The 27,963-nt window shown below is 48.8% G+C and overlaps 1 protein-coding gene across 1 annotated transcript in view; it reads left to right on the top strand.

Annotated features, from left to right (window-relative positions):
* The window catches only part of LOC126537752 (venom metalloproteinase antarease-like TserMP_B), a 59,853-nt gene extending 33,072 nt beyond the window's left edge, over window positions 1–26,781 (top strand). The window contains exons 7-12 of the mRNA XM_050184840.2: window positions 9,063–9,134; window positions 9,222–9,352; window positions 12,607–12,656; window positions 16,026–16,134; window positions 21,383–21,523; window positions 26,604–26,781. Of these exons, the coding sequence (XP_050040797.2) occupies window positions 9,063–9,134; window positions 9,222–9,352; window positions 12,607–12,656; window positions 16,026–16,134; window positions 21,383–21,523; window positions 26,604–26,658 (558 nt within the window). The 3' untranslated portion in view covers window positions 26,659–26,781. The remainder of the gene's footprint in view (window positions 1–9,062; window positions 9,135–9,221; window positions 9,353–12,606; window positions 12,657–16,025; window positions 16,135–21,382; window positions 21,524–26,603) is intronic.
* Window positions 26,782–27,963: the final 1,182 nt, after the last annotated feature.

Genomic DNA, 27,963 nt, shown 5'->3' with positions numbered 1-27,963 from the left:
AGATTGAAAATACGTTGGAGTAAAATGTAGCTTTATTTGCCAGTTTTGCTTCTTTCTTGATCTGCAATAGTACATGCCAGATTAGAAGCGCCTGCAGGATTATTGCATTTCATTTTGGTTGCGTGACGCAGCCTTTTCACTTTGCGATTTACGTGTAATACTTGGCGGGTTATCCAAGGGTTATGGTTTTGTGGCCTATTAGTCTTGATCGCGAAATGCGAAGGCTGTGGGATCGTTCCCCACATGCGGCAAGTTGTTTTTTCATCCACTTTCATTTCCATTAAATTATCGTTTCTTTATTTCATTTATTAAGCACAAGCAATTTCGCCTATGTTGTCCTTGGGGCCAGTGTTTGTTGGCTGCTTGTGATATGACTAATAAAAACGGGTCCCTCGGTTAACCGCCGTTCTTCTCGTCTATTAGTCTTGAGTGGTACGAAATGCATCACGCAATATGTAACAGTAGCCTTGAAGCTCGACCATAGTCTGTTAGCACCAGTCGTTGGATCGACAGCGAGGTTTGAAAAGATTTCAAATTCGTGAGCTAAACAGGTCAGAATGCAAGCATCATGAGCTTTACGGAAATTGTGTACTGTGGTGATTGACGGTCGCGGTGTTAGGCCAAATCCAAGTTGCAGCTGACAGATCGGTATGTGGTGATCGGACATCCCTGGAATAATATAACGACCGCTTTATTTACCCGAAACTTATCACCAATATATTGTGACGTCACAGCAAGGGCCGACTTATATTGAGCCTGAGAGACGCGGCGTAGGACCCTCGGCACAGTCCACTATGATGATGCGACTACGCGCACGATGAGGATGAAAGGCACACACATGATGATGATAACATACAGATGACGAAGAAGTGCAGAATAAGTGCTCACACTAACTTCCCCCGCGCGAGAGCGGCCATCCTGGACGCAGCCTAAAGGTCCGGGGAACGCCACGTGAAGAGCGTCATACGAGAAACGTGGACCACTTCGGTAGAGCGGCAGCGGCGGTCAGTTGAGGGAACAACAGGGGTCACACGTTAATTAACGGGAGAAGTCATTTCCAGGACCATGTATGGGCCAATAAAGCGGGACTGAAACTTCTCACGCAAACCAGTTGGGTGAACTGGTGTCCATAGCAGCACTTCATCGCCGGGCTGGTAGAAAACTACGCGATGAGACGCGCCATAATTATCCTTGCGGTCCTGTTGTCTGGCTTCGGTGTTGAAGCGGGCACGCTGGCGACAATGGTCAAGGCGGGAGACATATTCATCGCAGGATGATAGAGATGGATTGACAGGGGCAGAAAAAAAAAGAAATGTCGAGAAAGGAACTGGGCGAACGGCCATAAACAAGGTAGAATGGCGAGTAACCGGTTGTGCGTTGAACGGTGCCCAAAAATTGCGTCCTAATTTCTGTGATCTGGTTGAATATAAGTGGCTATCATGTCAGAGAGCGCACGATGAAAGCGCTAAGTCAGGCCGTTAGTCTGAGGATGGTGGCCTGAAGTAGTCTTGTGGGTTGTACCAGAGGCTCTGAGCACTTCGCCTATCAGTTCTGAAAGAAATGCCTTTCCGCGGTCGCTCAGAAGGACACGAGGGGCGCCGTGACGCAAGATTGTGGCTTGAAGAATGAAGGTAGCAACTTCAGAAGCAGATGCAGAACTGGCACAAGCTGTTTCGGTATCGCGCGTGAGGTTGTCGACGGCTGTAACTATCCATTGACTATACCGGCTGGAGTCATGGGAAGTGGCCCATAGATATCAATTCCGACTGCCTCGAACGGTTCCGCAGGGCAAGAGACCGGTAGTAGCTTCCCGGCAGGAGCTGATGTTGGCCGCTTTCGACGCTGACAAATGGCGCAGGAAGAGACGTATCTCGCCACACTGGTAGACAAGCCAGGGCAGTAGAAGCGACTTCTTATGCGATCGTAAGTTTTCTGGATGCTAAGGTGGCCAGCAGTCAAATCGCCATGAAAGGCCCGAAGGACACCAGCACGAAGGCAGCGAGGCAGTACGGGCACCCAGCGTTGTCCGTCAGGATAATGGATATGGCGGTACAGCACGGAGTTTTGTAGCTTGAATTGTGTCAGGTGTCGACGGAGCCTGGCGTTAGGCGGGCGCGAAGCTCCACGAAGGCGGTCTATAATACGTCGGCAGTACGAATCGGCGAATTGTTGAGACGAAAATGACTCATAGTCGTCGGAAGTGAGATGGTCAAGAGCGGCGGAGGACAAAATCGCCGTTGAAGAGACGTCAGTGATTGCGTCCCTGTAGGTGGTTGCGGAATCATTGTTGAGTGCGGCTGTAAGAAGGGGGCAGCGAGAAAGAGCGTCTGCGTATTGGTGCTTTTTGCCAGACTTGTAGATGATCTCAAAGTCATATTCTTGCAGACGAAGAATCCAGTGACCAAGACGTTCTGACAAGTTCTTGAGTGTGCAGAGCCAACATAAGGCGTGATGGTCCGTAACGATGGTAAAATGGTGGCCGTGGAGGTAAGGGCGAAACTTCTGGACGGACCAAACGACAGCTAGGCATTCCTGCTCGGTGATGGTATAGTTCTTATCGGCAGGTGTGAGTGCGCGGCTTGCATATGCAACGACTCTCTCACGCAAAGAGGTGTCTCGCTAGAGGACGACAGCACCAATTACATGGCCGCTAGCGTCCGTGTGCAAGATTGTGGGTGCAGTCTCATCAAAATGACACAGGACAGGTTCAGATGTCAGGGCGCCCTTCAGCTGGTCAAAGGCAGATTCACATTCCGGTGACCACACGAAGGGAGCACACGAACGAAGTTGTGTAAAGGAGCAGCTATAGAGGTTGTAAGAGTTGTCGGACGATCTCGCCGCTACCACCATATGTAAGGGTTGTAGGTCGTAGAGAGGAACTTGGGAGGAACTAGGTCAACAGAGTTTATATACAGTATTTAAATTTTAACATGGGATATATTTACACAGTCTAGCGTGACTCCCAAATGGAGCCCGCAAGACGAAGCATACAGCAAACGAGCACACAGCCCACGAGCACGATGACGAGCACACAGACGAGCACGAGCACACTCTAGCAGCCGACAACAGCTGCTTATAAACACTCCATTGGTCCCTAGTTCCCTAGGTGAGAGAAACGTTCGACCAATCATCGAAGTTGATCCGCCGGTTGTCCATTATCTTGAGTCTTGAAAGGCACGTCGGTTCCCCGAGCTGACCCGCGCAGCGCGGATGCCGGTTGTCCATTGTCTTGCACCTCTAAATTCCAGAGCTGCCTTTCTCCTGTAGTCGCCACGAGTGTCAGCAGACTGTGACGAATCCTGGGGTTCCCGTACCGCAAAGCCCCCTTTTGTTAGGGAAAGCTCTTCGTGCTGCAGAGAGACCATGAAGACCCGGCAAATCAACCAACAATACGTTGGGCGCCAAACGTGGCCCCCCCTGCTGCCGTCACCGATTCTCCGAACGAGGCGCCTGGTGGATTGACACTGCTGTAGTCCGCAGTTCTCTGAATTAAGTTCATGGTTGGTTATCGCAGTCCTCGCTGGTTCTCTGAAGGGCGTCACCACCGCGGGACGATCGAAACACGTGCAGCGGGCTGAAATAGCTTTGCAGAGCAGTACCCCTGCAGGCCGATCCTAACAAGGTGAAGTGGCGTATAAATTGGCGAAAATAGGAAGCGATACCAAGGAAACTGCGTAGTTCTTTGGTGTTTTCTGGTCGAGGAAAGCAAAGCACCGTGGAAATTTTGTCAGGACCAGTTACAATACCATCCTTGTTCACAATGTGACCTAACACCTTGATCCTCTTGCTTGCAAAACGGCACTTTTTGGTGTTGAGCTGAAGACCAGCGTTAGCAAGGCATGTGAGGATCTCGTACAGACGTTGCAGATGCTGGGCAAATGTCGATGAGAAAATAACGATGTCGTCTAGACAGCACAAGCATGTTTTCCACTTCAGGCCGCACAGAACAATGTTGCGGGAGCATTGCAGAAGCCGAAGGGCATGACGTTGAACTCGTAAAGGCCAACTGGTGTTGCAAACACTGTCATTTCTTTGTCGTCTTCGTGTATCGGAATTTGCCAGTAACCTGAACGCAGATCAAGGCTAGAGAAGTACTCGGCACCTTGCACAGAATGGAGGACATCGTCAAGGTGAGGCATAGGGTATACATCCTTGCGCGTGACCTTCCCTTCCCTGCGCTGGTGCAGGGAAGGGTGCATTGTGCCCTAATGCGTCGGCCTAAATCGCACGTTGCTGTTCGCTCACGGTAGGAGGTGTCATCGGGGACGGGACGGTGCCTCTCAAAACGTCAGCGTAAGTTGTGCGTCAAGGTACACTTAAAGTCATGAACCCCTGAAGTGGTGGAGTGGCCGGAAGTGCTGCTTCGTAACGTGGGGTGCCGAGCGCATGCTGCACTTTGTCACGCACGATGTTAGCTACGAAGTTTGCTGAAGGCTGCCGCACCTGATGCCGCTGTCGCAGCTCATCGCAGACAAGCGATCGAATAATCTCGCGAAGTGACTCGACGTCAGTCGTGAGAGCTTTTAGGTCACTGGAAGCAGAGGAGAGATTCACTTGCCGATCGTACTGCGGTGAGCGCTGGTGCAGGGCCTTCTGACATGACCGCTTCAGTGAGAAACTCCGCAACAGTTTTGGGCAGACTACGAACGAGTCCACCAAAAAGCTGCTCTTTCACGCCTCGCATCAAGTGGCGCAGCTTCTTGTCTTCCGACATGGTAGGGTCAGCTCGCCTGAAGAGACGCACCATGTCTTCCACGTACATAGCCACACTCTCAATAGGTTTCTGAATGCGAGACTGGAGGGTCCATTCTGCTTGTTCCCAGCGATCGGAGCTGGCGTAGGTGTCCAAGGGGCTGCGATAGAACTCACGCTATGATGTCAGGACATCTTCGCGGTTTTGGAACCGCGTGCTAGCACCATCCAAAAGGCTGAAGTAGACATTTCGGAGCTTCGATTCGTCGTCCCGTCCACTGAACTCGGCTACGCACTCGAAGTCCGCCCGCCGGCCAGTCTTCCACGTCTTCAAGAAGGTCGCCATGGAAAGGACTTGGCAAGCGTGGTTTTTGCAACGTGTAATGATGATGTACCGGAGCATTCATTGCAGGGTTATTTATGGTAGTACTGGGTGTAGCATACATACCTGCCGACGTTGTCGTTGTCCTCGCGTTGTCGCTAGGCCGGTGTACTGGCGTGAGCTCCAGTATCGGTCTAGCGTTCCTGCTGCTGGGAGGGGTCGGTTGAATGTGTCGAGAATGCCCCGTACATCCACCAGAAAAATGTCACGTTTAATTTACAGGCGACTTCTAAAAGAGGTCGTTAAAGTCCGAGTCGTCGAAGGGGCAGTGCAGCACCGACAAAGGCCAAGGCACGAGCTCGTGACCTAGCACGCCCTCGTCTTCTTTTGGGAGCAAGTGGCCCAAGCGCCTGGCATAAGCGCGTGGCAATATTATAAGAAGAGGAAAAGGGTCAATGAGAAAATTGTAAAGTAACAAGAGAAACAGCCGATACAGCTTTCTGTTGCTCAATACGTGCTACATAAAAGTGCTTTTCCGAGCATGAAAGAAGCCCGCGAATACACGCAATATTGCCGCTCGTGGCACCTTGCGTATAAGGATTGGCTGGAATTTGCTACGAACAACTCTAGCTTAAGAGCTTTTTTTTTTGGATTCGGGTGCTGATTCTTGGAGCATCCTGCGCTGTGCGTATGAGCCATATTTAAGGTGTTGGAAATCGTGCTTGTGGGGCCATCGAAGAGGAGGATGAGAGAGATGGACTCGCGACCGGGAGAATGCTGATGTTAGGCTTGTCACCTTGAGTACGCCATGTTAGGACGGCTTAACGCTTTGCAACAATAAACTATGCAGAAGTGTCTTTCCCCACATCGTATTTTGGTGCCAAAACCCGGGAAGCCAGCCGGCGCCTTTGCAACTTGCGGCTTCGTCTGGGAGAGACCTCTGCAGCCAGAACGTCATGGAGCGCATCAAGAACAAGCGGACTTCTCGCCGAGCGCAGAGCACGAGCATCATTACCGAGGTGAACGAGATCATTCAATCCGGACAGTTCGACCTTTCTGCCCTCCGTGTCCTGCATATCCGGTTAAAGGCAACGAAGTCGGAGTTATCCGTACTCAACGCCGAGTTGGAAGGAGGAGAAGGAGGAGTAACTTTATTATTGCAGAAACCGTTGCGCTGTTTATTGCTGGGTGGTTCCCTCTGACAGGGCTCCACTGGTGATCGCGGCTCGCCGGGCCTGGTCGAGGGTCGCCAGTTGGCTTCCCAGGTCCAGTTCGGAGAGCCTCGCCTCCCAAGACCACGTAATGAGTGTGTGTGTTGGGACTCGTAGCGAAATTGCGTCGCCCGGACGGTCGGTGCATTCGTGTGTTATGTGCGTGAGTGTCGCTGTGTGGTTGCTACACCAGGGACATGTCTGGGACGTATAACTGTCTGGGGAGATTGCGTGGACGAGACAAGTGTGGGTATGTGTTAGTTTGCAAGCGGCGCCAGTCCCTTGCCTGGAGTTTATTGAGAGCTTTGGAAGTGAGATTGCTGCACTAACAACGGGCAAAGCTCTCGACAAGACGTCGACCATACGAGACCTTCACCCGTTCATGGATGCCAAGGGCATTATCAGGATCAAGACTCGCCTTGACAACGTAGCTGCTTCGGACAACGTAAAATGTTCTGTACTCCAAGCTGCAGATCATCGCTGTACGCACCCCATCGTGGACAGCGAACATCGACGTCTTCTTCACAGTGGTGTCGGTGGTACACTCACCGAGTTGCGTAAGAAGTTTTGGGTAGTGCGTGGTTGCCAGTGCGTTAAAAAGGTGCTTGGCCAGTGATGTGTATGCACGTGGTTTCGTCTTAAAGCTGCCTCAGTGTCTAAAGCCCCGCTTCCGATCGAGAGTCTCGAGGTCTCATCCATTTGAAGTCACGGGCGTCGACTTCGCTGGTCAAGTGTTTGTGAAGGGAAACGGCTCTGTGAAAACATTCATTGTAGTATTTACCTGTGCTGTAGTGCGAGCTGTTCACTTAGAACTTTCCAGTGACATGACTGCGAATTCCTTTTTATTGGCCTTTCGTCGATTTATTTCGCGCCGTGGTTTGCCATGCGTAATTTATTCTGACAATGCTTTAACGTTTAAGGCAGCCAGTCGCGAGCTTGAGCTGACATATGGACTTCTACGTGATGTCCAGGTACAGAACTTTTGTGCATTTAGTAACATCACATGGAAGTTCATTGCTGAGAGTGCTTCATGGTGGGGAAAATTTTGGGAAAGAATAATTCGAGCAGTTAAGAACTGCCTCAGGAAAACACTAGGAAAAGGATGCTTCAGCTTCGAACAGCTCCACACTTTACTAACAGAGGTCGAGGCAGTGAGAAATTCTAGACCACTCGCATACATTTCTGATGATGCTACCGAAACGGAAGTACTAACTCCGTCGCACTTTTTGTCAGGAAGACGTCTCACTGCCCTTCTACAAGCGCAAGTTAACGAGAACTCGGGAGGTCGCACAGACACTGCGTGCCTGGAGATGTAGACAAGAAAAACTGAACGACTTCTGGCAGCGCTGGTATAAAGAATACATCTTGACACTGAGAAGCGTGCACAGCAGGTCGCAGAAGCTCGACAACTGTTTAAAGAATTATGACCTTGTCATTATTAGAGATAACAAAGTACCCATTACGTTTTGGAAACTAGGTAAAGTTGTTAAAATCTTTAAGAGAAACGATGGGTACGTCAGAGCATGTAAAGTCTGACTAGCCGACAACACAGAGCTCACGAGACCGGTTCAACTTCTTTGTCCTCTGGAACTGTGCAAGTGACATTGTTGGCCGCGGAGGATGTTGGAAATCGTGCTCGCGCGGCGCATCGAAGAGGAGTAAGAGAGAGATGGACTCGCGACCGGGAGAATGCTGATGTTAGGCTTGTCACCTTGAGTACGCCATGTTAGCACGGCTTAACGCTCTGCGACAATAAACCTGGCAGAAGTGTCTTTTTTCACATAAGGCTTATCGTCATCACGGTCATGTACGCGTATTATGTGCCGCCGACCATGCTTTTACAAGCATGATGGCTAAGAATTGTGCATCATTACAACGCCATCGTGTCAAGAACAGCTGATACACGATCCACATGAGTTCCTCATTCGTTACTGTACTGCTTGTTGTGGCCTCCGAAATGCATGCACGAACCCCACCGCTCTCGCAGTCTATCCAGTGCTGTTGTTATGTGATAGAATAGTGCGTCAGGCTGGCAAGTGTACGTTTCTACAGTGATATGAGCTGGAATCCTACTGATGCCGGTTGTAGGCAAATTATTTCTTCTATGGCAATAATGACGTTCAAGATGTGGAGGCTGCTTGACGAACAGAATAACGTCGACAATGACACCGGCCAGCACAACGGAATAGACGGATAGCAGGACAAGGCAAACCTAGTCTTGAACGCTTAACCGATGCCGCAGTGATAGCTCAAAAATAACGACGCCTGTCCGAGTTGTTGACGGGTCTGAGGACACAGTTGCAGACGAGGTCCGACACCATGCTGATGGACGGTGTAATATGAGTGGATATGCTGAGCTGTACTCCTTGAGAGCAAGAGATATCCTACAACTATATAGGCCATTGTGTTGAGGCCAATAGGGGCCTGCAGCTGAGTGTCGCCAGCTCATCTCTGTATCTGTCATACCACACAGCAAGTGGAACGTGGATTTTGGGACGACTGGCGAGCAGGCAAGCGCACGTAATCGAGAGTTTTTGGTTGTGCTGCACACGCGCGATGTACGAAGCTTCTACAGCGATCAATGCTGTACCTGTCCTGCTCTCGCATGGTCTCTTCTAATATGGTTTTCCTCTCTTGTAGTTGTTCAAGATTCATTTACAAAAGCGGACGCGTATTTTAACATTCAGTGCAGGGCCTCTGCTGAACTTTAGTACATTGACTGACCTTCTTTGAATGTGCTGCGCATCTTTTAGAAACGGCTCATTTGGAATGTGAAATTATTTGCATCACATCACAATCCAATGACAAATATATTTGTGTGTACGTTTGACTTCCAGACGAATCTGCTGCTGCGAAAGCTTGAACCTCCTGGCAAGATAGTTGTGACGGGCATACAAATATCATCTAGAGTAAGTATAAAGAAAGCTCTAATGTTGTGATTACGAAAACATCTCACCGAATGGCTTCAGCACGCCTAACAAGGAAACTACTTCCAGGCAACCGAAAAATACATAGTGTGGACAGATGATAATCGCCTACAAGCTGAGGCTACGGCAAGTAAACTATTCGACTATGCAGCCAGCATCCCACGCATGCAACAATCTGACGTGGTCATTTACATCACTTCGTAAGCAGTTCTGCTACATTATTTGTATTACAAACCAAGCAGGAGCACCGGAAAGTAGTCAGTAGCAGCTACACTGATCATCCCATATGTCTACACAATTAACTATTATGACAAAAAAAGCGAAACTGTGAGAACCTTGTAAACAGCACGTTCGCTTCGTTACACGTGTTCCGTTTAATTTCTGGTTAATAGTAATGATGAGTTCTGTGCAGCCATTGATGTTTAGTTTGCGGCGCGTCTGCCAAAGTATATGCTATTGCACGATGCTAGTTCTTCTGTCATAATATCCAAAGAACTTAGTCGCGCAATAGCATATATATATATATATATATATATATATATATAAACGAGAAGAAAGGGGGTTAACCGAGGGGCCCGATTTTTATTAGTCATATTATGAGAAGCCAACAAACACTGACACCATCATCATCATCCACTTTAGTTTCCATCAACTTATCGCTTCTACATTCCATTTCATAAGCACAAGTAATTTCCCCTATGTTGTCCTTGGTGTCAGTGTTTGTTGGCTTCTCATAATATATATATATATATATATATATATATATATATATATACATATATTAACGAAGAAGAATGCCTCCGCAGCATCGCCACCGAGGTTGCTGGGTCTCGAACGCCCTGGAACTTCGGGGTCGCACTCTACCCCCCATCATGCCCGACTAAGCATGCACTCCTCCAACTCCTCCAACGACGCCACCCACCGTGGTTTGTGCCGCTGCCTTGCGTCAGCGAGATCCGCATATCGTCTCCGGCACAGGTGACAAAGACGCTGAATATTTGGTCTCCTCTTACGAGCGAGTGAGTGCCCATAACCAGTGGGACAATGTTAGCAAGTTGAGAAACGTAGCATTATATCTCTCGGACGTTGCGAAACTATGGTTTCTAAACCATGACGCCGACCTAACTACGTGGTTGGTCTTCAAGACCAGCTTTACCCAAGTTTTCACTCGGCCAGCAGCACGAAAGCTTCGTGCAGAACAACGTTTGCGTACACAATTCCAAGAGATTGGAGAGAATTTCGCGAGCTATATTACGGACATTGTTGACCTTTGCAAACGGGTGAACGCGTCGATGTCAGAGGAGAAGATCAAACATATAATGAAGGATATTGAGGGCGACGCGTTCCAAATGTTATTATCGAAGAGTCGTCACACTGTCGTCGAAGTTATAGGATTGTTCCAGAGTTACGACGAATTGCACAGGCAACGGCTTCACACGCGACGTCCCCATGCGCCCGCTAACTCTTTGTCAAGCTTTGGAGCCGGCGACAACCATGCTTCTCTGTTCCTAAAGATTCAGGAGTTCGTTCGCGCAGAGTCGCTCGCCAGCTATCTTTGATGTAATGTGTCCCGGAACCACCACCCGCTTTGTCACCTAAGATCCGCCTCTTCATCCATGAGCAAGTTTCTCAAGCCGTACCTCCAGCCCGTGAACAGACGCCAGTCACTCCACCTCTCACGTACTCGGAGCCAGTTGGCCGATGCCGTTCACAAATGCTTTCGCCGCCCCCTATGCATAAGCTGCCGATCTCCTTGCCACCGCCTATGCCGCTACTAGACCGACAGCACTTTCCTACTCCTCAGCCACGACTCGGAACTACACAAGTGGCGCATCTTCGACGACCGCCCGATGTGTTCTACTTGTGGTGGTGCTGGTCACGTGGAGTACCGTTGCCATCGTTGCATGCTTCCTTTTCGAACATCCGGCGAGCGCCACCTTTCCACCCTCAGTTTTACTCTGCGCCATCCGGCTTTCGCATACCTCTTCCTTTTACCCTGATCACTCACCCGCGCCGTGTCTACCCGCCGCTCACCATCTCCACGTTTTCGCTCGCTTTCTCCGATGCGTCGCCGTACTGAGTCCACGGAGCAGGAAAACTGACGGCGGCAGTTCCCGAGACACGAAATGCGTCCCCGTCGCAATGCCCAAGTCCTCGTCCCTATCCAGCCAACGTAATTGAAGTGTCTGTCGAAGGAATCGCCGTCCTGGCACTTGCCGTCTCGGAGCGCCGCGCCATTGACGACCAGGTTGCTGTCATGCTCGAGCGCGGCGTTGTGCAGCCACCGAACAGTCCCTGGGTGTCTCCGGTTGTTCTCGTTAAGAAAAAAGAATGGCTCTATTCGGTTCTGCGTCGACTATCGACGTCTGAACAAGATAACGCGCAATGACGTTTGCCCGTTACCGCGCATCGACGACGCCCTCGACTGTTTGCAGAGAACGGGTCTCTTCACTGGATTCACGTTCCGGATACTCGCAAATCCCCATGGCACCATCTGATCGACCTAAAACAGCGTCTGTAACACCTGACGGATTATACAAGTTTACCGTGATGTCTTGAGTCAAGTACAGCTGACCGGAGTGCTCGCATCAAAAACCAAAAAACAGCACGGCCTCCTACGAAGGGGTGCCTTCGTTGCTGCTCCGACTGCGAGTTGGCTGCTACTTGCTTTTTTGCTGCAGTACACAAGCTTGACGTCATGCAATACTACATCCTAATGCGAGTGTCTCTACTGTTTCTCCGAGACGTGGGGTCGTCGAGATGACGTCACCGGCTACGGGTGTGTCGTGTCAGCAAACAGGGCCGCGCACCGGGCCTCGACTGTGGCAATATACGAACGAGGAAATGAGTGTGCGCCATTCAAACTCGTAGAAGCACCGGACTTAGACTTCGCTGACGAGTGCTCAGTACGTAATTCCGAGGTTTTTGTAATTGCCTCAGCGTACGTGTCGCCAGGTGCTCAACATGGGAAGATTGGGGTCTTCTTGACACGTACCTTCGCTCCTCGACGCGATGTGCCCCTAATTCTTGCCGGTGATTTCAATGTAAACACGAAGGATCCCCACAACGTCCGGTTCGTACACTGTGTGAAAGACCTCGGCGTGGAATTTGTGTCAAATACACAATGCAGCTTTTCGCGCACCAGTTCCTATTTGGACTTCGTTTTTAAAAACATCGAAGCACCCGCATTGCCCCGCTGCATGTCCTCCTCAACCTACTTTTCCGAACATAAAAGACACCTGAGTGCGTTTCCATAAATGTATGCAAATAAAAACAACACTTTCAATATACCTACTACTTGCAGTTACCGTCTTCAATCAGTTTACGACGGCCTCCTATGGAGACGCTCCTCCAGCTTACACTGCGACTGTGTTGCGTGTGCCACGAAGGCCTGTGGCTTTTTTTTTCTCGGCCTTAGCTGCAACCGTACAGCATATGCCTTGTTTCGTTTTAGGCTACACATGGTCAGCAATAGAGAGGATGGCTCATACATTGACGCCGATGGTATGTATTTACATTTTTTTTATATGTTTATAATTTCCGGAAACCTGGAGCCTATTTTTTTGGAAAACTGGAGCCCGTGTAAGGATGGCAGGCAATTAATTGGCAAGGAAGGCAACAAATATTTTTTTGAATAAAAGAAAAAAAGAGATAATAGTTTTGGTGAGGAGAAAGTGAGCGGTAGTCGACCGAGAACGTAAACAACGTTAACACATTTCAGAACCCCATTTCAAAGGAGTGTATAGTAAAATTGTAAGTTTATTTTAGAAATCCGGCACAGAGGCAGGAATTGAACATGAAGAGATTCTATCTCTGAATGAAAGCACAGAAGAATTAAGCTGCAGTTTTCATTATGTGTTCATGTATGTATTCATGTCATATAATCTAGAATTCACCCTTAAATTTGACTTAATCTACAGTTACACGTATGACTATAAGCTGCAGGAGGAGATTGTCCGATTAATACTGCGCGCTATGTCACATCAGGTCATTGATATTTATGATAGTGGTCATTTGCAATGAAACATAATAAGTGTGGCAGGGATTCGCGAATAAAAATTAACGTCTCCCAAATAAACGATGCGCAATTTACGCCAGGGACAAATGTGACGTCACGCTAGTACAATTAAATAGTATGTCTATTGAATTGGGGTCTAGCATATACCTTCTTGGTCAGAAAGGTTGCAGGACTGACTTTTTTTACTCTTCTGAGTATTAACACTTAAGTAATCGGTTTATTTAGTCACTTCGTATGGTTCTAAGAGTTCACACAACTTTGGAAGGATTTCCGTGTACTCACTTCGTGACGGCGCTGTGTATATCAGCCCACTGTCCGGCTTGTTGGCCCATTTAGTTGGCAGTTATACGAGTAACACGATTCACTCAAATTCTGAGTTTAGATGTCAGTGATTTATGCATTAGCGTTCGTGCAACACCTATTGACACATGCAGCACTCTTCAGCAACTATATGATTACAAACCATAGAAGCCGTGTCTTTCCATAGCAGCAAAAGCTTTGAGAAGGAAACTATTCGGCTACAGGGCGTGCCCGGACTGCGCCACTCGTCCACGTCACATGCCGCTTCAAATATGGAACATGTGAGGCAGTCGAAGCATGAAAACCGACGTGTTACTGTGCGAACGATATCGGAAGATTTGAAATTGAACAAGAGTGGCGTGCCACCATATCTTACGCAATATTATAGTTTAGGGAAACTTAAACTGAATTACCATATCCTGACTGGGAGTTTACCACTGTCGCTGGAAAAAAAAAACGTACAATCGCTGCATTCTATGGGTGCTAACATGTGGGGCAGAAACTTGGATGTTAACAAAGAAGCTCGAAAACAAGATGAGGGCCCGCAAAGAGCGTTGGAAGGACAAAAGCGTAACGTTAACAGACATGAATAGAGCTGTTTGCATCAGAGAGCAAAAAAGGAATAGCCAATCTTCTAGTTGATATTAGGAGAAAGAAATGGAGCTGGGCAGGCCATGTAATGCGTGGGGCAGGTAACCAGTGGACCATTAGGGTTACAGAATGGGTGCGAAGGGAAGGGAAGCGCAGTCGAGCACGGCAGAAAATTAGGTGGGGCCATGAAATGAGAAAATTTGCAGGTTCAAGTTGGAATCAGCTATAGTGCAAGACAGGGGTGATCTTCAGATTACTTGGAGAGGCCTTCGTCCCGCAGTGGACATAAAAATAGGCTGATTAGGATGATGATGATGATGATGATGATGATGATTATGAACCGAATGAAGAAATCCCCCATCACCCACTGATAGACGAACAAAAAAACGAAAGAAGAAAAATAAAGCAGGCGAACAATTTCTGCTGAACATTTAGAAAGAGCCAGAAGTGATCCGCCATTTCTGCTCAGCATCAGCGCTGGAAATGAATGTTGCAGCTACCAGTATGACCCTTAAACGAAGCGACAAAGCGCCGCTCGGTGAAGTGACGGTTCACTTTTCTTTAAAGAAAGCGACGACCATAAAAGCAACCAAAGGCACACAGACACACAAAAAAAGAAAACAATGTCGATCGCTTGTTTTGATGCTAGCAGCTTGAAGAGACTATTTGACTTCTAACCAGAACTTCTACATCATCGTGCTGAAATATTTGCGCCAACCGATTAGGCGGCGCCGTCCTAATTTGTCACCCCCTGAACAGTGGTTATTGCTGTACGACTACGCGAGGTCCTACATTAGCGTATCTGTGAAAGAATACCTGGCTAAACCCCATTTTTTCTAAACCTAATTTAGCATATTCACAGGACCCGTGACCATCTGATTTCTTTTTGTCTCTGTGTGAAACTGCGCTGAAAGGGAGGCTTCCGGTTCACGAGCAAAACGACCTAATCCAGGCACCTCGCCTGAAGCACCGCAGGGGCTAGCTTTCTTGATTTATTACCAATAAACGCTTTTCTTTCTCTCTGTCCTAAAGATAATGCAGGGATCGATATTGTTATTAACATGCTGAAGAGCATTCGGATGAATATTTATCTGCTTACTTCCGTCAGCTTTCATGAAATGGCCATTCTCGCTTCCAAAACGTTTCCCACAATAAATACTGTAAAAACTTGGGGCAAGATTTTCTTGGGGAAAACTTTAACGATATCTATGGTCATTAGCTGTTTATTTGAAATAACGATTTTTTACGAGCTCAGTCATGAGGCATTTCTCAGAAAGGTCGTGTTATGCAAATGATCAATAGCGACTTGCGTGTTATATCAGATAGAAACAAAATGCTTCACATTAAAAGAGCACTGTTAATTTGTCTTCCCACTCTGTACTAGGTAACGCCAATAACAGCTTCCAGATGTCTGCGAGCTATAGCGAGGATGCTTTTTGTGATTAGCTGATGGTTACAAAGCAGACATACGTTCTTTGAGTTGTTTTCTTCTCCATTCAGCTCTAGTTTTCGCATTCTACCATTGGGACCAAGTCACAAGTGACATCGTGTGTTAAAAACCATGAAGGCTTTCCTTATTAAAGAACGCCGTCAGATGTGAACGCTTGTCTCAGCTTCTTTCGTTTACGTTGAGAACATTGGTCGTTGTATGCGCTAATGTACTTCACAATTAGTCTTATTTTTGCCACTTCGTAACATTTCGAGTTATGATTTATGGGCAACTCGAAACCGGCATTGTTATAAGATTGCATGCTAGAGTTTTAAATGATTTAAACTGCTTGATTTTTTATGCCCCCCAAACGAAGTTCCATATGAGAACTCTGGGGTGCACAGTGTACCTAAGTTTTCCAACCCGCTATACTTTTTACCCATTCTTCATTTTGTCTCAATAATTCTAGTAGATCCGGAAAACAGATTGCGTGACAATCCTGTAAAACAATTTCTTCTCTCGTTTTCGCCAACAGGGCACACAATACTTGGAGGAGCTTGCTCTAAACAGAAAGTGCTCATCATAAGGGAGGAGCCTGGGCAGTTTTCTGCAGTGCAGGCCACAGCCCACGAAGTAGCACATTCGTATGTATCGAGTCCCGTGGTTCCAACATATCCAGCGCTCTTGCCGTCCGAAATGCTATACTCTTGAGCCAGTCGTTGTAAATCATGAACACTGTTAAAGGCGCTGCAGAAGAAGTCGTGCCGCGGTAAAATTTATAGCCATGCGGCGCGTGTGTAGTTTATAAATTCATTGAAAGAAATGACTGATGCTATCCACGAACTGTGCCACCTCCCTTCATTGAGACCGCTGTGACATGGTCAGCCTAAATGGTAATGCCGCAGGCGATCAAATTTGTCATTATTCAGCCGTGGAATTCTTCTGGGCGGACATCGAAGCACGTGTAAAGCTGAGGTTTTCAAAATATCAGCCAATATCGCTGCCTAGGTCTATTGCTTATTAATTAAAGACCTAAGCACTCAAGCCAATCTAATAAGGTTTAGTTACAACAACGATCATTGCTGAAGAACACTAAAGCGCGCAAACAGTACGAGTTCGCAATCAGAGAGACACGGCGTTCCTCCGGCGTTACGGGACGTGCTCCGCATTGGCTATCGCATGCCAACTCATTTTCGGAGGTCGAACCGATTCCGCATCCTGACCGCTGCCTTCAATCGAGGCGGCAAGTCACCGGGATCATATCGACACCACCCCGACCCCAGTGAGTGACATTTTGACCGTTTGTCGTTAAAGTGAACACCCCCCCCCCCCCCTTTGGCTCTTAGCGACCACGGCAGCCGCAGGCGCCCAGCGGAATCGCTAAGCCTAGGTGTGGCCGAAGCTTCGGCCTGCCGACGGCTTTGTCCAGGAGCTCTGACTGGGGAAGTGACGCATTTTCGACCGACCTGCATGAATCTGCATCGCATCGAGTAAGAACCTCTATCTTTTACGCACGTTTCGGTACATTTCAACGTTTCTTTTTGTCCTTCCGTGAACGCCGCTGGCGCCCACAAGCCCTCCATTTCCAGATGGAGGACGCTCCGACCGAGAAAGTTGCAATGGACGCTGTGATCGCGCCTGCTGCAGCGGCAATGCACACGACTCAGGCTACGACCACTACTGCTGACGAAACTTCCCGATCCAACGAGGACGGCTGTTCATGGGTGCTGGTCCAAAGGATACGCCACACGCAAACGGACCTCCGCGTCCCGACGCTGAACCAGGACACGAAGACCAGCCAGCTTGAAGGCAAGACCCCCAAACTGCGTCGGCCCGTCATGTTGCGGCCACCCCCTTGCCCCTCCATGACTACAAGGCCATCTTGCGTCCACATGGAGGGCTACGTTTGGAACAGTGGACTCGTCCCACCCTTACCCGGGCCATTGAGGAGGCCGCAGGTTTCCCTCCGGCTGAAGTCGATCGGCTTGTGTTTCGCCTACGTCCGGAACAGAATCTTGCCGTAATAAGCATGCCGCATGAACACATCGCCTTGAACCTGTACAGCGTCCAACACCTTCGCCTGGGCCAGCGCCCCTATCCCATATCGGTCTACATAGCGGCGCCCGACAAGGTCGCGTAAAAAAATCATCTCCGGTGTTGACCCGGGAACGACCGCGTCCGAACTTATGGATCACCTCATTACGTCGGGTTTCACTGTTCTGCAGGCACGTACGTGATGGGTAAATCGAACACGGCACTCCTCACCTTCGCAGGACTCCAGGTTCTTCACTACGTTCGCTACTACGGCGCCGAATACCGCTGCTACGCACATCGTCCCGGCCAGCAAGTCTGCACAGTTTTCCTACAGTTGGGACATCGCTCTGACAACTGCCCCACACCGGACCGCATCGTATGCGAGATATGCGGCGTTGATAAGTCGATACAGGGACACTCCCGCTCGCCCAAGTGCCGCTCCTACGGGGGCGATCACCCCACCATAGACGCGGGCTGCCGCGTACATGTTCGGCCCCTCTTCAACAAGAAACGGGTTCGGAAGATGCTTCAGCAGGAGCAGGTGCAGCAGCAGCAACAGCAACAACAACAACACGAAATAAATTATCAGCCTACACCCTCATCCTTAACCCTGGTCGAGTAACCACTGGCAGGCCCAAACCCGGGTAGGAAGTCCCGATCAAGGTCCCGGTGCCGAGCGAAGTCAAGAAGCAAGGCCCGCTCTCCCATCCGCTCCAGGACTGAGTCACGCCCGCCACCAGCAAAACGGATGACCACAGAACGCTACACCAACGAAGACACCCCGGGCGGACCAGCTGCCGAGAGAACAAAGCCAGAAACCCAAGACCTCCAAGGCCGAGCACAACTCGGCGGAACCTCTGGAGGTAAGCTGGGCGAAGGGTCCTCCCCTGCTCTCACGCTCCTCTACATCTCCGTCCTCCACTCCACTTCACCCTCACAGGCCACACAGAGCTCCCACATGAATGCGCTTCAGCAACTTCGTTCTGAACTGGAGGCTAAGATGCAGGCTCTGGATACCCGCCTTAGACGCGAGATACAGTCCGCGTGCGCCAACATTCGACAGGAGTTCCGCAAAATGCTTATTGAGGCGGTGTCTGCACTAAAAGACACAATACACAAAACGGTGACCACACTCCACGACCTGATACATTAGAGAAACATTCGAAACATAGATACATTGAGAAACATTCGCCACCTAAACAGCGCTCAAAACCATTTATGCCGACGACATCACCATGTGGACCAACACAGGCTCACTTAGTGAAAAAGAAAAGAGGCTACAGAAAGCGGCCACCTGTGTAGAAAACTACGTTAAAGAAAGAGGACTAGCGTGCGCAACCGTAAAATCAGAGCTCCTACGAGTATGGAGAAGAAAACAAAACTGAACCGTCCCAACCAGTGAAGAGCTGCGGCTTAAAGTCTACCTGGAAGGAACACCGATACCCGAAAAGACAATCATATGAATCCTAGGGATGTGGCTACTGTCAAACAAGCGCTGTTCCCACACCCTTATGCTACTAAAGGCATCAAAACTCCATGTCGCACGCAAGATCACGCGAGTCTCGAACAGACACCATATGGCTTGCGAGAACTAGACACACTGGTCAGCTGAATGACATACAGCCTCCCGTATCCCAGTCACGTCAAGAGCGAAATCCAAAAGGCGGATTCGATAATGTGCAAGTCGTACAAAACTGCGCTCCCACTGCCCCAAAACACCTCAACCGAAAAACTCCTAGCCCTGGGACTGCAGTACACGTTCGGAGAACTAAGAGAAGCACAACTCACGGCCCAAATGTGCAGACTACAGCAGACAGCCACAGGCCGAGCTCTCCTCCAGAGACTCGGCTACGTTGAGCAGATACGGGAAATCTCGAGGACCAAAGCTATCCCCGACGAGTACCGCAGCATGCTTAATGTAGCACCAATCCCAAGGAACATGTACCCCAACCCCCATAAAGGTCACAGGGAGGCAAGGGCCGAATATCTCCAGAGAACTTACGCTCCCCAAAAGGCAACGGTGTATGTGCACGCAGCCGTATACATTAGACAAAGTTAAAGCAAGAATGCAGTAGCAACGATGGTGGACTCGGCGCTACGAGAGAGAACCAGGCGCTACGAGAGAGAACCAGCGTTTCGCTACAAGACTGCATGTTAGTCGAGGCTGAAGAAGTGGCCGTTCCTCTAGTGGCAGTGAAAGGCTATCCGATCGAACAGTCGATAACAATACTCCCGGACTCGCAAACAGCCTGCCGCAGCTACTTGCATGGCAGAATCAGTCACCGAGCACTCCGCATAGTCTGCTCAGTAGACTGTAAAGCACAACAACAAACAGTACAGAACAACATGAAGCGATCACACACAATCTCGTATGGATACCGGGACACGTGGGGCTGGCGGGGAACCAAGAGGCGGACAGGATAGCTGGAGAGTACACTAATTACCGAGCGTCCAAAGTCGACAGCCTTGAGGAACCCACGCCTGTACTCTGAGAGTACTCGGCCATTTTATACAAGTGCAGAGGCAGCAGGAACTGGTACCCCCCGCCGCACAAGTCCCTTAGCAAGGAAGAAGCTGTCGCATGGAGAAAACAATAAATAGCATCGTACCCTAACCTCAACGTGCTAAGTAAAATGCACCCCACATTATATAAGGACAAATGTCAATGATGCGATGAGAAACTCACATTATACCACATAACAAGCATGAGCATGTCCACAAACTGACGTAGTCCCAATCATATCACACCAAAGTCCGGAGCAATGGGAGGAACTGCTGTCCAGCAACCGCTGCGAAGACCAGCTAGGTCTAGTGCGGCGTGCATGACGAACAGCAGAGGCCAGCGGCACCCTGGACTGAGGGCAGCCGACCATTCCGATAGAGGACGGACGGAGCAGCGGGTGAAGACCTCTGGTCAAGACACAAGAAGGAAGACTCCCCTGATGAATCCGCCCCAGCCGCAGAAAAACACAATTACTAAAGCTCAGCAAAGTTTTCACTCACTCACTCACTCACTCACTTACTCACAGGTTATGACGTCACCCCGCGCAGCCAATCGAGACGCCACGGGGCGTGCTCGCCGCTCGCCTCGGTTAAGTCGGAGTCAAGGAGCGCGTTCGTGAAAGAGTTTCCGACATCTGCAATTCGCGGAGCATGACTGACGGAGCACAACGGTCGTGTGGTCACGTGCGCAGGCACCGAAACTATGCCATTTTCTACCGTGTTCAAGCGCGTGATCACGCTCTGCGATCCGCTTGTTCTGCCTCAGTATTCGTGTAGCACTGAAACATACCGCTAGTCATGTTTCCTTGTGCACAGCGCCCAAAATCGTGCGCTGCGTGAACGAGACAACAGGTCGCGCGCGGCGCGGTCAGCGGAAATGCGTAGCGCAGAAAAAAAAAAGAAAGAAAGCGAGGAGAAAAAAAATGAAGGCGGTGCCTGTGGCGTATGCGTCACGCGATCCTCGAGGTCTGGTATGGGAGAACGCAGGGAAGGAATTTCGCTCGCGAAGGCTAGACGGGGCGAGTGGAGAGAGCGTCTTGCTTGGCAGTGGAGCCCGCCTGTTGAAATCATGGGCTCGTGGCACTGAAATATTTCTGTCTCGGCTATTAGTGAGCCGATTTGCAATTTTTTTGCGGCAGAACGCTCCCTAGGGGACACGTAACAACTTCCAGCGTATAACAAAATTCGCTATGGGGCCTGGTAAGGGGCCCTTTAAATCAACTACGACACTTCGTACAAATGTGAGATTTCGACTACAAGTAAGTGTTCAGAAAATTTTTGGGTTTATGTGCCTAAGAATAAACGGTGATTCCCACAATTTACTGTGCTAAGACGCTAACGTGCGTTTTCTTGTAGGCTAGGATCTAATCACGATGGCTCCGGCATATCAAGGGGGTGTCCTGCCAATGAGAATTTTCTCATGTACCCGTACGCCTTTCCACCTACTACGAAAGAGTTCTCGAAATGCACGAAGAACGCCGTTGTAAGGTTTCTAGAGTACGTACCCTCCCTGTTTTCTTGTTTTCTACTTTTCATTCTTGCTTTAACGCAGCCATGATGTTTTATTAGTTAAGAACAGGCAACTTTCTCATCAGATCGCAATTTTCTAAGCTCTATACATTGTCCGCGGAGAAGGAAATGTTTCAAGAGGTGCTGTCTTGCATAAAAAGCAGCAAGTTCCGGCTAGTAAGGAGTGCCAAATAATGAACGACTAAAAATAACTAACACATGACATGTACTGATGTAAAAACAGTCACTACTCTACAAAATATCATCCCAAAATAAACGTTGACGAAGAACAATACAAACGTGCAATGCACTTTAGTTTCCCATACAACAGCCAGTTGACCGCTTCTCAGAAAAAAATATTATTTAAAAGTATATCCACGTTCCGAGTGGCAAACGTATAAAAATGCAAAGTAGAGTTAGCCCTTTACCGCAATTACTTGTTTCGTTTATACTGAGGTAAACTGCTTACATAGGTGTGCACATTAAGGTTGGATACGCGAATATTCTACAAGCACCATTCTCTCTATTTACTCGTTTGCATTATCTTTTTCCTCACCGTTACTGGAAAAACTCAGACATGGGAGCGCGTAATACTGTCATTGAAAATTAAGGTCACTGGTGACAGGTTTTACTCAACGGCAGATGAGACAGCATTGACAGGCACATCGGAAATATCACGACACGAAAAGACAGTTTGAGTTTGAGTGTATGCCTAAGGCGTGCACTTAGCGTTCTGTCTAAACTAACGGACTTGCCAGTGAATATATGGCGAAGAAAAAAAAACGAAGACGAAGAACGGCTGCGTCGACCTGTTGTGTTGCAGACTTCCTATGAGTGTCGAGCTTTCAATCACTACTTGTTAAAAAATTGTGCAGCCTCCAGGTACTTCGGGAATCAATGCTGTGCAAAGCATTTTGAGGGAAGCCTGCTCTGTAGCATAGACTGGCGTCCGTGTAAAGCATACAATTGTTTGTTCGATGCAAGCTTGCGTGTGACAACAACAAGGTGTCTTCACGACAAGCTTGGCAATACGCCGACGGCTTTTGCCGGGGACGCTGCTGAAAGTACGACTTCAGCGAGAACAGCTTCAACATGAAGGCAACGACTTGATGACGATGTCATGATGATGGTTGCCGCTGGTATGACGCTCACCAGCAAGCAGTATGGCCACCACTGCCGCACATCGTGCACATCGTGCAAGATAGGCACATATTGAACTGCGTACTTCAAGGTGCTTCCCAATAGGCAAATAATGCTTTCAATTAAAATTTATCGACAGATAGCTACAGTAGCGGGCCATATCATCAAGACCCAGTGTACCTCACCAGTCACCAGTACAACCAAGAAGAAAGGGGGTAAACCAAGGGGCCCGATTTTTATTAGTCACATCATAATAAGCCAGCAAACACTCACACTAAGGACAACATAGGGGAAATTACTGGTGCTTAATAAATGAAATAAAGAAATGACGAATTAATGGAAATGAAAGTGGATGAAAAAACTTGCCGCAGGTGTGGAATGATCCCACAACCTTCGCATTTCGCGTGCGATGCTCTAGCAATTGGGCTATCGTGGCGCCGTTTCCTCATCCACTTTCTTGGGCGTTTATGTTTCCTTGTAGAACCCTGGGAGTGTTGGCCAGCGCCACCACTCACAGACCTTGGCGGCGGATGTGGAACATCCTTTCTGCCGCAGGCGTCGCGAAAACTTGATCTTTTTGGGTGAAGGCAGGCGGTCAATAAACCCACATATGCTACCTGAAAGCTTCAATATTGCCCGATTCGAGACCCTCGTTACGTAATAAACGAGAGGAAAGGGGGTTAACCGAGGGGCGCGAAAGTGTTTGTTGGCGTCTTATTATGATATGGCTAATAAAAATCGGGACCGCGCGAGGGGAGCCGACGATCGCTGCTCAATCTCGCGCGCGCAAGGTAGGAACACTGGAAAGAAGCCCGCCGTCTTCCATCGCGTGTTAGGTTCCGGGGAGAGGGAGGGGGGGGGGGGGGGTACTGCGTATTTCGCGGCGGCGCGCACCATATCTTGAAAGCGATCTGCGTTAAGGGCAGAGTCTAGGCGCTTCGACGGCTCATACCTTTGTGCGTGCTACGTTCTCGCCGCTCAGTTTGCGTTGATACGATAGACAGCACGAAGGTCACTTCGTTCACTGGTGCCGCTGCGCTTTCTCACGCCAGCGTTTTTAGAGCGAGTGCTGTTGCGTACTCCAGAGTAGCGTATCGCACTGCTGCCGAGTTGTAGCGGCGCCTGCCTATCGAAGCTCGACCGACGTTACTTATTGGGTAGCGTGGCGTTGTCGGCGGGCTGCAGGCATCTGGTAGGCCATGGCGACCAAGCAAGGGCGAGACGATTTCTAGTGCGAAACTTGCACGGTTTATTCAAAAGTTGGTGAAAGAAAATGAGAAGAGCTTGAAGTGATCAAAAGTACAAATTCGGAGCCCCTTAAATAGGCTCTCTACAATCGTGGGAAGGATCTTGCTTCCGTCGACGTCGCGTGACCGGCACCGAAAGCCTTCTGCAAGGAGGAGGGCTCTTGCTTACGTCGACGTCACGTGACCGGCACCGAAAGCCAACTGCAAGGAGGAGGCCGTCCCGCCTCCTGGAATTGTAGACGCTTATCCGCCTTCCTTGCGCGTTGTTGGTTCGTGGAAGTTCTCCTTTTGGCCGTTCGAGGAACGGGTCCCTCTAAAGTCGCACACGCACACACACAAAAGAGGCCTGTACACTGCGGGGCTTCCGCCAGACCGGCAGACACTCGAAATGGTCATGGCGAATTAGGAAGCCACGCTTCATTTCGACGAGGCCTGGTGGAAGAAGTCGGGTGAGAGAAAGTTCTTTCTGCTCGAGGTGCGAGACGCCAACCATAGCAAGCGAAGTCCCGCCTCATTTCGACGAGGCAGTGTGAGAGATGGTCGGTTGAAATTCCTTTCTGCATGTGGTGCCAGACGCCAACCCTAACAGCGCCCGCGCTGATCGAGTGTGATGTGATCATGTTTGTCTATGCGCTCTGACACCAAGCTTGTTAATTTAATTAGCAAGCGAATCTTTGCAAGTTTAGACGGCCGATAAAGCTACTATCCTCACATTGTATAACTCTATTACACTGATATCGCAATCGATGCTTCCCCTTTCGGGTGAATCTGCAACTGCCCCCCCTCCTCTATAATAAATTACTACTACTATTAGTACTACTACTACTTAGCTGAGCAACGCTTCCCCACCTCTGCCGCTCATAATTTCTTTCTGCCCGCTGTAATTAGCAGCAACCAGACCAGTGCGTCGCAAATGAAACGTTCCCGCCCCATGTTCGCGGTCGATACTTGCCTCGTCGCGCTAGAGCACAATTACTCAAGCTAAGGGTTGGGTGTTTGAACGTGTGCGAACGTTCATACCGACAGGGACGTGTGGCCAGTCCATCGTGTACGTTTTGCGGTTGCAGCGAAACACTTCAGCACCTGATAACGGAGTGTCCCGCTATTTAGTGCGCAGCGCACTTCGCCAATGAGGGACTATCATCTCCATGGCCTGCGGTGTACGACACTGGAAGAATATTTGTACCCCTGTGCTTGTGCGTCTCGACGCGATCAGGCTCCTCGCGCTTTCCTTACCTTTCTAGAAGTAACTAACTTAGGTTCATGTTTGTCTCTTATATCTGTTTTCATATGAGAGGACCTCGGAAAACTATATCTTCTATTTTAGCGTTCTTTAGTAGCGCGACCAGCAGTGACCGGCCCTACAGTGCGAGACCTGGGGAGGTATTCTGTAAGAGTCCACCTAGTGGACATGTCCATTTCGTCTGCTGCTGAAGTGCTGATTGGCTGCGGCGCCTCGCTGCTGCGCACGCGCAACACAGCCCAGCCAATCAGAACCTCAACGGCAGACGAAACGCACATCCACTAGGTGGATTCTTACAGAATACCTCCCCTGTACTGTGTGTGTGTACTGCTTTATTCTTTGAGATTTGTCATCTTGCTATTTCTTTCCACTTTGCTCTCCTTCTTCTTGTCTTCCCTTTCTGTGTTAATATCACCTTCTTTCTGAAAAAGTAGGCTGGCGCAACTGCCCCTTCCGGTGGCAGTTGTGAGCCTGCTCCTCGCTTTTCCCTTTCCTGTCAAGTGTATACATACGCTTTCAAAGCAAATAATAATAATAATGATAATAACATGATAGCATTGGTTCCAAAACGAGCAGGCAATGGCTGTTAGCTGAAGCCATGGCAAAATAAAAGAGCCGGTCTGACAGGTAAAGCGCATGCAGATGAAAAAAAGAAAGGCCGCCAAGAAGCTATACTTCAGGCGAAAGTAGGGTATCCAGCTATAGGTTTGGAGCGGTACATGGTCCGTCGGGTGGGTTCAGGAAACAAGCAGGAAACAGTCCGACTTAATTAACTCATTGTGATGAGTAACGTGAGATGCTTCCATAATGAGCCGCGCCTGGCTCAGCTTGCCCACTTCCCCAAACACAGCTTGAGTCATCTGAAAATATGAATTTGCAACTTCACGTTCAGATTCGTAGTATCAGTGTGCGTCTGATAAAGGCGTCGAAATGCGCAAATTTTGCAACGTATTCGATAAAGCGGGATTCTCATCACTTCTTGTGGGGAGCCCTTTTCTTCGAACAGCTTAGAGGCTTTTGTAAGAGGCTTGCGAGCGTCACGAAAGCTTCATGTAATTTTATTAGATTCCTCACAGCACGAAAGTATACCGACGATTCATGGAACCGAATGAGAGAGAGAGAGAGAGAATAAACATTTTTATTGGGTGAATGCAGCTTTGGAGAGGCGTCCTCATTCCAGAATGCCTTGAGCTCGGGCCGCGTCTTGGGCCGTCGCAATCAGCCGTTGCTGATGCTCGAGGTCGGAGCTGGCCAAGGCTCTCTCCCAAAGCTCGTTAGTAAACCATTGTCATAATTCAGCGTCGCTTATTTGGCACAGGTTCGCCACAAGCACTGGCCGATGCATGCACTTACGATTTACTGTGTCGCGCACATTCATGTTTGTGACTGCTGTGCCTGTTCCTGTTGTCATATAATTTTTCTAACTAATCTTACACAGGTTGGAGCTGGCCAAGTGTTTGTTTACTGACTCAAGCAGGCGCATACATATATAGTCAATGGAAACATATTAGGAACTAAGACAGCGGACGAACGGAATATCACGAGAAACGAAGACGCAAATCGGGATTGTTCTCTCCGAGCAACGACAACTTCTTTAATTAAAGCAATATTCCCACGTATAACGGTATAGTTGGTTATTGTACGAGAAGCAAGTCAGGAAGAACACATCATTCATAGGCCTTTCGTGATGGAAAGCTTTAACTAAATTATGGGGTTGTACGTGCCAGAACCACTTTCTGGTTACGAGGCACGCCGTAGTGGAGGTCTCCGGAAATTTTTGCTACCTGGGGTTCCTTAACGTGCACCTAAATCTAAGTACACGGGTGTTTTCGTATTTCGCCCCCATCGAAATGCGGCCTCCGTGGCCGGGATTCGATCTCGCGACCGTGTGCTCAGCAGCCCAACACCATAGCTACTGAGCAACCACGGCGGGGGATCGAAAGCTTTATGATCGGAAAGTGCCTTGCATTCACAATAAAAACCACGGAACGCTTGTCGGCTTTCCTTTCGTTCGATTTCGCGTTTCGTTTACACGCGCAGATCAACGGTTCCACTTTACCGAAAAGGGAAGTTCCAATGGCTGGATTGCGTAAGTAACAAAATTTATAGACAGATGATCAAGCGCGAGATGAATTAAACGTTAATTCTCGTGGGAAAGTTAATAATTAATTTATTTATTTACTTATTTTTTTACTTAAATATACTGTCAATTCCAATAGGGATTATAACGAGAGGGCAGAAAAGAGACAGGGATTTTAGTACAAGGCAGAAAATAAAGCATTACACAACCAAATGCCGCGCAATTGACGGCTGTAAGGCATATAACAATACCTACAAAAGTAAATCGCACAGAAAAATGGCATTGGCAGTTGGTTTACATGATGACTAAGGCAAAAACATAACGCTATTTTAAAATTGCGAGGCCAGCAAACTACTTTCAGTTAATTTAGAGAAACGAGTTAAACATGTGCTACTGGTAATGGATAGGGTCAGGTTATTCCATTCTCTGATCGTTAGGACGAAAAACGAGAATTTGAGGGCATCTGTGTGGAATTTGTAAGAAACAAAGGTATGGCAGTGTTTCTGGCGGATAGTTCTTGCTGTGTATCGCTTAATGTAACGGGGACTTGCCTATATTTAGGTGGTTTTGCAATAGTTGGTACATTACCTTTAAGCGCGCCAATTTCGCCCGTTTTTTTAATGTTTAGTAATCTAGTCTTCTTAAGCAGTTCTGTGGGCGAATCTGTTCGGTTAAATTGGTTAAACATGAGCCTAAGCGCATTTCTTTGAAGTCCTTC

Source organism: Dermacentor andersoni, chromosome 4 (genome assembly GCF_023375885.2).
Source record: "Dermacentor andersoni chromosome 4, qqDerAnde1_hic_scaffold, whole genome shotgun sequence".
In the NCBI taxonomy this organism is placed as follows: domain Eukaryota; kingdom Metazoa; phylum Arthropoda; class Arachnida; order Ixodida; family Ixodidae; genus Dermacentor; species Dermacentor andersoni.
The sequence above is the reverse complement of the archived record's forward strand: the minus strand, read 5'-3'. Positions and strand labels throughout refer to the sequence as shown.